Source organism: Gadus macrocephalus, chromosome 2 (assembly GCF_031168955.1).
Source record: "Gadus macrocephalus chromosome 2, ASM3116895v1".
NCBI classification, from domain to species: domain Eukaryota; kingdom Metazoa; phylum Chordata; class Actinopteri; order Gadiformes; family Gadidae; genus Gadus; species Gadus macrocephalus.
Window position 1 is genome coordinate 23,790,143 of NC_082383.1, and position 13,022 is coordinate 23,803,164.

A 13,022-nucleotide genomic window follows, 5' to 3' on the forward strand; every position below is an offset into this window, starting at 1 on the left:
TGCGTCGCTGTGTGTCTCTGTGTGTTGGTGTGTCATGTGTGTCGTGTGTGTCGCTGTGTGTCTCTATGTGTTGGTGTGTCATGTGTGTCGTTGTGTGTCGTTGTGTGTCGGTGTGTCGCCGTGTGTCGCTGTGTGTCGCTGTGTGTCTCTATGTGTTGGTGTGTCATGTGTGTCGTGTGTTTCTGTGTGTCAGTGTGTGTCAGTGTGTGTCGTGTGTGTCATGTGTTTCGTGTGTGTCTCTATGTGTCGGTGCGTCGTGTGTGTTGCTGTGTGTCGCTGCGTCCGTGTGTGTTGTGTGTGTCTCTATGTGTTGGTGTGTCATGTGTGTCGTTGTGTGTCGTTGTGTGTCGTGTGTGTCGTGTGTGTCGTGTGTATCTCTATGTGTTGGTGTGTCATGTGTGTGGGTGTGTGTAGGTGTGTGTCGGTGTGTGTGGGTGTGTGTGGGTGTGTGTAGGTGTGTGTCGTGTGTGTCGGTGTGTGTCTCTGTGTGTCGGTGTGTGTCGTGTGTGTCTCTATGTGTTGGTGTGTCATGTGTGTCGTTGTGTGTCGTGTGTGTCATGTGTCGTGTGTGTCGCGGTGCGTCGCCAGACTCCCCGTCTGGGCGTGGCAGAGAGGGGCGTCTCCGACCCCTGAAGGATAGCGCAACAGTGTTAGGACACTCTCCGTCGACCAGAGGTGGATTTTGGTATTCCCGTGGACGGGGGTTCTGCGTCCAGGACACTAAGAGTATGACGCCGCAGTGTGTGAAGCATTTCACACACAACATCACTCACACACACAACTCTCTTTCTAACACAATCAGGGACAGACTGAGAGGACAGCGCCCCCTGCTGCCTACAACTCTCGCCAAAAACACGCTGATCTAAATCTTTGTGCGTGTGTGTGTGTGTGTGTGTGTGTGTGTGTGTGTGTGTGTCTGTGTGTGTGTGTCTGTGTGTGTGTGTGTGTGTGCGTGTGTGTGCAGTATATTAAGCAGCTTTAAGCCGTTTCTGCTCTTGTAGTTTTTAAATGTTTACGTTTGTAGTCTGCAACACTCGGCCTCTACAGCGACTCCAGCTCCTTATGGTCCAAACACACATCTACCTCTCTCTCTCTCTCTCTCTCTCTCTCTCTCTCTCTCTCTCTCTCTCTCTCTCTGGGAGGGAAGAAAAAGTACATCTGGAAATCTCATCACCCCCCACCCACGTCAGCCTTTTTGTCTCCAAGTCACACACCTACACACACACACACACACACACACACACACACATCAGCCCTTCTCTTAGCCTTGGTACTCATCAGCTGTTTTGTTTGCTTTCTTTTCTTACGCTCTACGCTCTCTCTCCCTCTCCTTCTCCCTCTCCTTCCTCCCTCTCCTTCCTCCTTCTCCCTCTCCTTCCTCCCTCTCTCTCTCCTTCTCCCTCTCCTTCCTCCCTCTCTCTCCCTCTCTCTCTCCTTCTCCCTCTTTTTCTCCTTCTCCCTCTCCTTCTCCCTCTCTTTCCTACCTCTCTCTCCTTCTCCCTCTTTTTCTCCTTTTCCCTCTCCTTCCTACCTCTGTCTACCTCTCTCTCCCTCTCTCTCTCCTTCTCCCTCTTTTTCTCCTTCTCCCTCTCCTTCCTACCTCTGTCTACCTCCCTCTCCCTCTCTCTCTCCTTCTCCCTCTTTTTCTCCTTCTCCCTCTCCTTCCTACCTCTGTCTACCTCTGTCTACCTCTGTCTACCTCTCTCTCCCTCTCCTACTCCATCTCCTCCCTCTCCCTCTCCCTCTCCCTCTCTCTCTCTCTCTCTCTCTCTCTGTCTCCCTCCTCCAAACCACATTTAAATGTCACTTATTATACAGCCTATAATAAGGGACATTTAAATGTGGTAGTATGAAGGTAATTTTTATCGAAATGATCTTTGAATGTAGTTTAACCAATAGCATACTGCTGTCTCTGCATCAGTGCTTTGAATTGAACTACCTGCTTGTTCCCTGGTCTAATCCCTGATGTAATCCCTGGTACTGTGTGGTTCCCCGGTCTAATTCCTGGTACTGTGTGGTTCCCCGGTCTAATCCCTGGTACTGTCTGGTTCCCTGGTCTAATCCCTGGTACTGTCTGGTTCCCTGGTCTAATCCCTGGTACTGTCTGGTTCCCTGGTCTAATCCCTGGTACTGTCTGGTTCCCCGGTCTAATCCCTGGTACTATGTGGTTCCCCGGTCTAATCCCTGGTACCGTGTGGTTCCCTGGTCTAATCCCTGGTACTATGTGGTTCCCTGGTCTAATCCCTGGTACTGTGTGGTTCCCTGGTCTAATCCCTGGTACTGTGTGGTTCCCCGGTCTAATCCCTGGTACTGTGTGGTTCCCTGGTCTAATCCCTGGTACTGTGTGGTTCCCTGGTCTAATCCCTGGTACTGTCTGGTTCCCCGGTCTAATCCCTGGTACTGTGTGGTTCCCCGGTCTAATCCCTGGTACTGTCTGGTTCCCTGGTCTAATCCCTGGTACTGTGCTCCCCCTGCAGCAGACAGAGGAGGCGCTGCCGTCGGACCTCCACACCCAGACCCCCTCGGAGAGCAGCGACTGTAAGGCTCCGCCAAAGAGGCTCCACGTCTCCAACATCCCCTTCAGGTTCAGGGACCCCGATCTCAGGCAGATGTTTGGCGTGAGTACAGGCCCCTAGTGACCTCTGACCTCCAGGTGGGGGCCGCTTGTCTAACACTCTTCATCGACCTGAGGGCCCCCCTCTGAGTGTTTCCTCTAGGGGCCTCCTCCAATAGTGTGTTCCTGAATCCTCTGCCGCCAGACTTCCGATTCAGAAGGCGGGAAAGCTCACAGCTTTCTTGAGGCATTTCTTGGAGGCACGGCCCCTTCTTGTCTTCGTCTCTCTGAATGTTGAGAGCAGACCGAGAACAGTTATGACGCTCCGAACAAAAATGGCTGTGCCCGTGAAGAGATTTATTTTCTTTGTATTTGTACCACGTTGGTCATTTTAATGTCGATTCTAAATACTCTTACACACTTGATTACATTGCTACTTTATTCCGGTCACCAATTTCTGCATTGCACGGTCTTGCTGTGCGTGCAATACAATGTAAAGTTGTGTTGTTTGTTTTCGGGCTGGTTTGCTGAAGAGGCTTAAGACAAACAGGAATGCTATAAATGCTCCGAGACTGGCAATGACGTGAAAAGTGGGAAGGCTGGTGTCCGAGGATTCAGGAACACACCAAAAGTGTTACCCCTAGGAGCCACCATACATGTTTCCGTATATTATTTGTTGATTGTCTTATTTCCTTTCTTTTTCGATTTCAGCAATTTGGCAAAATCTTAGATGTGGAAATCATCTTTAACGAGCGCGGCTCCAAGGTAAGAATCCCTCCTCTGTGTCTGAACCTAGCTGTCATGTAAATACGCTCAGGGTTCTAAATTAACACCCGCCAACCCGCCAAATACAGGTTAAAAATAATTTTGGCGGTTGTTAATAAAAACGTATTAGCCAGTTTGACCGGTGATGCATGAGGCAATCATATTAGTCAGAGCCGCTCTACTGTTCTTGCCCCCTGGGAAGTACTGACTTCATTTCCCATGAACACTGTCGTGATGCTACGTGATGACGTATAAAATGCCCATTGGCTGCGCACAGGCAGTGCAACCAACCAGCGCGAGAAACCATGGAAACAGAAAACACAAAGAAGAAGAAGAAGAAAAATAATTAATGAATGGAGCAGAAACTGTCAAAAGAAGGGAGGGAGCTAGCTAAAGTAATTTAAAAAGTAGCCTAAACTTAAACTAAATGCGGCGGAGGTTGGTTGGACAGACGTCTGGGGGTGAGAAGAGGAAGAAGGCAGGGGATGAGATTGAGAATATAAACAACAATGCGTGCAAAATGAAAAAATAAAGTTAAATGGCAAATGGCTGACAGGTCGTGAATGGCTTGTGTTTGATCACGAAAATGTCGTCATGTTTTGAAAGGACTGCCGCATGTACGCAAAAGATAAAAAGGGAACAAACAATTTCGTGGTAGGAACGAATCATTTTAAAGTCGAGGCTGTAAAGGACCATAAGCGTGCCCGGAGTCATCACGAGAGCTTCAGGATTAAATGGATTTTTTTTACTGGAAATAATTTGGCTAGTGGAAATTCTGATTGGCTGGTAATCAAAAAGTTAATTTAGAACCTTGATTACTCTAATAAAATAATAATGAAAGTCTCAGTTGACCAGACTTCTTAAGGGATCTTCTGTCGTACTGTGTTTGATCTGAGCCCTACGTAGAACCTAGGGATTATCCTGGTTCTATTTTCTAGTTTAGGATTATCCTGATTCTATCTTGTAGTTTAGGATTATCCTGGTTCTATTTTGTAGTTAAGGATTATCCTGGTTCTATGTTATAGTTTAAGATTATCCTGGTTCTATCTTCTAGTTTAAGATGATCCTGGTCATATCTTCTTGTTTAGAATTATCGGTTATATCTTCTAGTTTAGGATTATCCTGGTTATATCTTCTAGTTTAGGATTATCCTGGTTATATCTTCTAGTTTAGGATTATCCTGGTTCTATCTTCTAGTTTAGGATTATCTTTCAAAGGCAGGACATGTTAAACAATTTTATTCCATTCTATTCAATTCTAAAATCTTAAGATGATTTGTAATCATCGGTCAAGAAGTTCTCAGAAGGACTTTGGCAACCCAGTTTGATGTTCTGGGTGAACTGGTCTGAAGGTAACCTAACCCAGTCCCTCAGTGGTCACATCCCTCTTTGGTCCCTCTGTGTTCCTTTGTGTCCCTCTGTGTCCCTCTGTGATCCGTCCCTCTGTGTCCCTCTGTGTCCCTCTGTGTCCCTCTGTGTTCCTTTGTGTCCCTCTGTGGTCCCTCTGTGTCCCTCTGTGTCCCTCTGTGGTCCCTCTGTGGTCCCTCTGTGGTCCCTCTGTGTCCCTCTGTGGTCCCTCTGTGTCCCTCTGTGGTCCCTCTGTGATCCGTCCCTCTGTGGTCCCTCTGTGGTCCCTCTGTGGTCCCTCTGTGTTCCTTTGTGTCCCTGTGTATCCCTCTGTGGTCCCTCTGTGTTCCTTTGTGTCCCTCTGTGGTCCCTCTGTGTTCCTTTGTGTCCCTCTGTGATCCGTCCCTCTGTGGTCCCTCTGTGGTCCCTCTGTGTCCCTCTGTGGTCCCTCTGTGTCCCTCTGTGGTCCCTCTGTGGTCCCTCTGTGTCCCTCTGTGTCCCTTTGTGTTTCTGTGGTCCCTCTGTGGTCCCTCTGTGGTCCCTCTGTGTCCCTCTGTGTCCCTCTGTGGTCCCTCTGTGATCCGTCCCTCTGTGGTCCCTCTGTGGTCCCTCTGTGTTCCTTTGTGTCCCTCTGTGTCCCTCTGTGGTCCCTCTGTGATCCGTCCCTCTGTGGTCCCTCTGTGGTCCCTCTGTGTTCCTTTGTGTCCCTCTGTGTCCCTCTGTGGTCCCTCTGTGTTCCTTTGTGTCCCTCTGTGGTCCCTCTGTGTTCCTTTGTGTCCCTCTGTGTCCCTCTGTGATCCGTCCCTCTGTGGTCCCTCTGTGGTCCCTCTGTGTCCCTCTGTGGTCCCTCTGTGTCCCTCTGTGTCCCTCTGTGTCCCTCTGTGTCCCTCTGTGGTCCCTCTGTGTCCCTCTGTGTCCCTCTGTGTTCCTTTGTGTCCCTCTGTGGTCCCTCTGTGGTCCCTCTGTGTCCCTCTGTGGTCCCTCTGTGTCCCTCTGTGATCCGTCCCTCTGTGGTCCCTCTTTGGTCCCTCTGTGATCCGTCCCTCTGTGTCCCTCTGTGATCCGTCCCTCTGTGGTCCCTCTGTGTTCCTTTGTGTCCCTCTGTGTCCCTCTGTGGTCCCTCTGTGTTCCTTTGTGTCCCTCTGTGGTCCCTCTGTGTTCCTTTGTGTCCCTCTGTGATCCGTCCCTCTGTGGTCCCTCTGTGTTCCTTTGTGTCCCTCTGTGGTCCCTCTGTGTTCCTTTGTGTCCCTCTGTGTCCCTCTGTGGTCCCTCTGTGTTCCTCTGTGTTCCTCTGTGTCCCTCTGTGGTCCCTCTGTGTTCCTTTGTGTCCCTCTGTGGTCCCTCTGTGTTCCTTTGTGTCCCTCTGTGTCCCTCTGTGGTCCCTCTGTGTTCCTTTGTGTCCCTCTGTGGTCCCTCTGTGTTCCTTTGTGTCCCTCTGTGATCCGTCCCTCTGGGGTCCCTCTGTGGTCCCTCTGTGTCCCTCTGTGTCCCTCTGTGTCCCTCTGTGTCCCTCTGTGGTCCCTCTGTGTCCCTCTGTGGTCCCTCTGTGTCCCTCTGTGGTCCCTCTTTGGTCCCTCTGTGATCCGTCCCTCTGTGGTCCCTCTGTGTCCCTCTGTGTCCCTCTGTGATCCGTCCCTCTGTGATCCGTCCCTCTGTGATCCGTCCCTCTGTGATCCGTCCCTCAGGGCTTCGGCTTTGTGACCTTTGAACTCATCGCCGATGCAGACCGTGCCCGAGAGAAGCTGCACGCCACCGTGGTCGAGGGACGCAAAATAGAGGTGGGTCTTTGCTTTTCCCCTTTTGACTGCTGTGTGTGTGTGTGTGTGTGTGTGTGTGTATATTTGTGTGTTCGTATGTATGCGTTTGAATGTATATGTGTGTGTACATTTGTGTGTGTGTGGGTTTGTGTGTGTGCTTTACGGCATCAACAGCACACTTCAGTGACATCATGGTGTTGAGAATCTCGACCCACCCACAACTCTATCCAGCAGCTCAGTGCAACAAGTCCCCTGTTAACATTAACCCTCATAGGGTGTTCGTGTTTTTGTTACACAGGAGGTGCTGCTGGGTCTGGTGGACCCATTGCCTTTTAATTCAACATACTCAAGCTTTTTTTTTTTAAATACTCACCAGATGGTTACTTCATCCCAATTGCAAGTAATATAAACAACACATATGTTAAATTTGTTCACTTTACCTTTGTTAAATCACATTTATGAATAGAGGTGCCACTCGTTTTTGTTTCTTTTTGCATTAAAATGCAACAAAATAAGGAAATGCCTCATAAAACAGGCATAACTCATGGGAAATAATCAACATCATTAGAAATTGAAACATACTCAATAACATCTGTCTGAACAACACATTAAAGCCTTTGAACACGGCCATTATACGTATATCAGACTATACCACACATGAGGGGCAGTCTCACTGTGTGTATTGCATATGTATTTTTTGCACTGGTTGCATGTATATTGTGTTTTTCTGTCCATCATGGGTCCACACACTTCACAGCGTTTCTTTTTGGCTGACGGGCTGGTCCGCTGCTTGCGGGTTGTTCCTGGGGCTGGCTGCTTTCGGGTTGTTCCTGGGCCTGGCTGCTCGCGGGTTGTTCCTGGGGCTGGCTGCTCGTGGGTTGTTCCTGGGGCTGGCTGCTTGCGGGTTGTTCCTGGGGCTGGCTGCTTGCGGGTTGGTCCTGGGGTTGGCTGCTCGCGGGTTGGTCCTGGGGTTGGCTGCTCGCGGGCTGGTCCTGGCTGCTCACGGGATGGTCCTGGGGCTGGCTGCTTGCGGGTTGTTCCTGGGGCTGGCTGCTTGCGGGTTGGTCCTGGGGTTGGCTGCTCGCGGGTTGGTCCTGGGGTTGGCTGCTCGCGGGCTGGTCCTGGCTGCCCACGGGATGGTCCTGGGGCTGGCTGCTTGCGGGCTGGTCCTGCCTGCACACGGGATGGTCCTGGGGCTTGCTGCTCGCAGGCTTGTCCTGGCTGCTGAAGGGCTAGTCCTGAGGCTCTTTTACGTTTCGGAGCTGGCTGATGCTCATCCTCCTCTTCAAACTCTGAAATGTTATCCTCACTTTCCGAAACTATTTCCTCTGCATCACCATCAAAACCCTCTGTCTCTTCAAATATCAGCTGTAAGGCAGTCTGAACAGAGAATTGCTTTGCCATCTTGATCAGTTGTGGTATGGAACCACGCTGACAGAGCTTTTTTATAGTGTCAGGTCCCCAAGCTTGATAGTGTTGGGTGCTCCAATTTTGCAACCTTGTGCGGGAACAGTGGGTGCACACTGTGGGTGCTCACACCAAGGGCCCATTCACCTGCTTTACTCTTTCCCCCTCTCTCTTTCTCTCACACACACACACACACACACACACACACACACACACACACACACACACACACACACACACACACACACACACACACACACACACACACACACACACACACACACACACACACACACACACACACACAGAGAGAGAGGAAGAAGGGAAAATGAGGGTGCACAGAACCTATGATTTCCACACTTAAACTAGCTCCGGGTGTGTAACACCCTGTGTGTAATATAAATGTGATGGGGGGGTATACAGGGGGGGGTCATTGAAAATGTTTTCTGATTCATGTTCCTCACAGAAAATGAGCCAAAGCCAATGAATCTTAGTTCAAAATAATAATTATTTGTATCACTTTTATAAAGCTAAAAACTGAAAACGGGTCCCACAGACCCGAACACCTTATAAGGGTTAACATCCGATACTGTCTGGACTGTACTGTGCAATAACTCATAACTCTAACCCCCCAGAGAGAGTAGGGTTAGGGTTAGGGTTAGGGCTAACCCTAACCCAATAACTCATAACTCTAACCCCCCAGAGAGAGTAGGGTTAGGGTTAGGGTTAGGGTTAACCCTAACCCTAACCCTAACCCTAACCCAATAACTCATAACTCTAACCCCCCAGAGAGAGTAGGGGCTCCTGGACCCGGTCCCCGAAGAAATGATTAAAATTGGAGAACACACTTGAGGGACTTTCTCTGAAAAGAGATTAAAGTTTGCTAATGCTTAAAAACAGAAGAATGAATCCAATGAGGAACCTTTCCTCTTAAGGACATTTTAGTATGTCTCTCAGGCTCAATCTGAACGGGAATCAACCACAGAATCTCTCTTCTCCTCATGCTGACTCTTTACTTTCATATTTCGGTTTCAGCAGCAGATTCTCAAGCATTTTTCCAAAGGAAATGTCTATGTTGTGATGAGAATAAGCAGAAAGCGATGACTGTTGGATCTGACCTGACCTGTGAGCTCTGTCAGTGTGTCTGTTGAGAGCTGAAATTCATCTCGAGTAATTTGTCCTCCTGAGTAAGGTGCTGCTTATCCCTTTCTCATCTCCCCCCTCTCCACCATTCCATCCAACATTAGCTTGTAGAGCACCCCCACCCTCTTCACCCACTCGACACAGTTACCATGGTTACAGTAGGCAAACAAGTGGGCGAGGCCAAAATAACATAAAGGTTTGGGAATGGTAAGTGTGAAGTGAGCCTTCCTGCCAGCACCTCCTCCTCTCTCTCCCCGTGAAGCGTTGCCACGTTTGACTGTTTTTGTTCGTATTGATTATGACTGGGTTCATGCCGTATGATTTGGTTTATAAACACATGTATATGTTTTCCGTCGTGCCGACGTGTGTTTGAGTACTCTGAAAGCGAGAGAGGAGTGAGAACCAGTCTGCACCTTGTCTCTTGCTCTGTGAGTGTGTGGACGTCTGTCTCCCTGTTCTTTCTGTTCTTTCATGGATCATCCCTAACCTCCTCAGCACTTGGTTTGAAGCTGGAATGAATTGATTGGTTGATCAGTTGAATGGATGATTCGCTCCACGTGCTCTGACACGGTCCCTGGTTTGGTCGTGGTTCTTCTGCTTCTCTTCATCCCTTTGATTGACGTTGGGAAGGCTGATGTTCTGAGTGTGAATGCATATGTGGCTTGGTCTCAGATTGGACATGCACAATGGACATTGTCTCTTGATAATATTTCCTTTGTCTTCCCGTGTCTTTCCTCCAAACACCCAAAGGTGCATGCATCATAACATCATCATTCACATCTTTTCGTTTCCATCTCTTGCATTTGTTTCATCTCTCTGATGTGTCACTCAAAGGGTGGAAGCATGCCGTTTAAAACTGTTCAAAACTAAAATGCAAAGAAAAAGGTTTAGCTTGTTTTGTTTTCCCTCTGTGGACGTGTTGCTGAGTAACGACCAATGAGAGCTGCTGCTCACGTTCTGAAGCGTCTGAGGGGCCCTGGGGACCTCGTCCCTCTAGGAAACGTCCCTCTAAGAGTCGTTCATCGGCCACTAAGAGACTTCCCTTGGCCTCTAGGAGACTTCTCTCTAGGAGTCATCCTTAGGCCCCTAGGAGACGTCCCTTAAGCCCTAGGAGACGTCCCTCTAGGAGACGTCCCTCTAGGAGACATTCCTCTAGGAGATATCCCTATAGGAGTCGTCCCAAGGACCCATGGAGTCATCTCTGGGCCCCTAGGAGACGTCCCTTGGGCCCTAGGAGACGTCCCTCTAGGAGACGTCCCTCTAGGAGATGTCCCTATAGGAGTCGTCCCTAGGGCCCTAAGAGTCGTCCCAGGGCCCCTGGAGACGTGCATGGAGCCTGACTCCCTGGGTGTCCGTCCTCACAGCCTGCTGTCTCCTCAGGTGAACAATGCGACGGCGCGGGTCATGACCAACAAGAAGACGGTCAGCCCCTATGCAAACGGTGAGACGCCCATACGCTGTCTGGGAGGATTCACTTTACTACTTCCAAGTTTTGAAGTAAACCTGAATCTATTCGATTATTCTTCTGATTTTTTTAATCCAAAACACACGAGGGATGTTGAACAAAACTGTCCTTCAAATGTTTTATAGCACATTAAATCGTATGTGCTCTCTCTCTCTCTCTCTCTCTCTCTCTCTCTCTCTCTCTCTCTCTCTCTCTCTCTCTCTCTCTCTCTCTCTCTCTCTCTCTCTCTCTCTCTCTCTCTCTCTCTCTCTCTCTCTCTCTCTCTCTCTCTCTCTCTCTCTCTCTCTCTCTCTCTCTCTCTCTCTCTCTCTCTCTCTCTCTCTCTCTCTCTCTCTCTCTCTCTCTCTCTCTCTCTCTCTCTCTCTCTCTCTCTCTAGGCTGGAAGCTGAACCCAGTGGTCTACAGTCCAGAGTTCTATGCAGGTAAAGACAAATCTTTTCGTTCCACTTGCAGGAACTAGATGAAAAAATACTTTAAATGTTATAATGAAAGGAAAAGATGGTGAGCTGGTGAAGTATTATATTATAGATATATCGTTTTGCCTATATATTTCTGTATATAGATATCTAAGCACTCTTTTCTCTTGTCCTTTGCCTCCTTTCTATATGTTTGGCTTTAGTATATATATAGTATATGCTACACGTGAACCTCCTAAAATGGCACCATTTGATTGATTCGCTATCAAAAAACGAAAAAAAAACAATAAATCTTGGCAAAAAAAATCTTGTTTGTTTGTGTCTGTCCATTTCCTGTATATAGTACAGTAAATATATATACATATATATTCGGGATGGGCGTGAGGAATCGATTACTCGAGTACTCCTCGTTACAAATGAACTCAGTTGGTGGACAGGCAAACTTGAGTTTGCATATACACACACAAACAAAGTTTTCTGCAGCAAATGTATACATTTTCTGTGCGGCGCCACTAACGCATGCCGTGGGCACAAAGAAAATGAAATGTATCAAATTTCTGTGTGGCGCGTGCCGTTCCATGTTCAGGCACGCCAGAATTCAAAAAGTTAAGGTGTAAAAGCAAAGCGCAGCGAAGAATTGAAATACTTTAAAGAAATAGGAGATCATAAGATGGAATGCAAAATATGCCAAGCGAAATCGAGCTACCAGAGTACTACAAGTACTATGCGGCAACATATGCTCCTGAAACACAACGGTGAGTTCGGGAAAGCAGACCCGCAGCAACCAACTGTGTCGGCTATTTTCACCGCCGCAAGACGCAGCTGTAATCCCGGCCGTGTAGAGAAGATCACAACGCTGAGTATTTCCATAGTCCAATTGCTGCCGTATTATTTGCAGCTTTAAATTATTTGCAATGGATAGGCTACTTGTTTCGTTTTTGTGTTTTTTAAACCGCTACAGGCTTTGGTTCAACGTGATTTAAATTGTGAGACGCATATCTATTTTTGAAAGGAAAATGTCTTTTGAACGTTTGCAAAAATAAATAATGAATACTCTGTTAACTCTGACTGTTTTGATGGAGAATGGAACACACTGACACATGAACCCAACACATAACAACAACACACTGACACAACACACAACGACAACACACTGACACCTGAACCCAACACACAACGACAACACACTGACACATGAACCCAACACACAACGACAACACACTGACACCTGAACCCAACACACAACGTCAACACACTGACACACCCAACACACAACGACAACACACTGACACATGAACCCAACACACAACGACAACACACTGACACACCCAACACACAACGACAACACACTGACACATGAACCCAACACACAACGACAACACACTGACACACGAACCCAACACACAACGACAACACACTGACACACGAACCCAACACACAACGACAACACACTGACACACGGACCCTACAGGAACAGGAGCTGCTGGCCGTTTGGATGAGGTTGGCAACAAAAGACAGTCTGTTTGATAAGTGAAAAGCACCTCGGTATAATGAAGTCACCTGGATCCTCACTGGTCCCCCATTGGTTGAAGCCCCCCTCCTCCCCCGTCTCTCCAGTCCCAGGCTTCCCCTACCCAGCAGCCACTGCGGCTGCGGCGGCGTTCAGAGGAGCCAACCTTCGGGGCCGGGGCCGGACCGTCTACAACGCCTTCAGGGCCGCTGCCCCCCCCCCTCACATCCCCGCCTACGGAGGGTGAGACCCCCATACCCCCCCCCCCCCCACATCCCCGCCTACGGAGGGTACGAATCACACGTGGTAGTGAGGGTTTAGCCGCACTCGGCATTTATTGCATACAACTAAGGCAATACATTAAACTTGCGGTCTCTAGGGCCTCCGTGAGCCTCTAGCCGTTTGCGGACCCGAGCGCTTCCTTCTCTCTTGGTCCCGTCCCTCCCAATACCTTCTTCTTCTTCTTCTTCTTCTTCTTGGGATTTTACGGCGGTTGGCATCCACAACTTGGTGCATTACCGCCCTCTTCTGATCCAGTTAATGAATCAAAACAAAAATATCCAAACACTCACTCATTCACACCTTCTTTCTACTCTATATCCTATCATATAACCCTGTTTCTCTCAAAAAGCCAAACAATACTTTTATACAATTCCTCT

General features: G+C 48.7%; 1 protein-coding gene across 1 annotated transcript in view; it reads left to right on the forward strand.

Moving 5' to 3' along the window:
- The window catches only part of rbfox1 (RNA binding fox-1 homolog 1), a gene marked incomplete at its 3' end in the record, with an annotated part of 62,303 nt that extends 49,697 nt beyond the window's left edge, over positions 1–12,606 (forward strand). Inside the window, exons 3-8 of the mRNA XM_060068238.1 lie at positions 2,478–2,618; positions 3,266–3,319; positions 6,351–6,443; positions 10,353–10,413; positions 10,815–10,859; positions 12,471–12,606. Coding sequence (XP_059924221.1) covers positions 2,478–2,618; positions 3,266–3,319; positions 6,351–6,443; positions 10,353–10,413; positions 10,815–10,859; positions 12,471–12,606 — 530 coding nt within the window. The remainder of the gene's footprint in view (positions 1–2,477; positions 2,619–3,265; positions 3,320–6,350; positions 6,444–10,352; positions 10,414–10,814; positions 10,860–12,470) is intronic.
- Between the last annotated feature and the right edge of the window lie 416 nt (positions 12,607–13,022).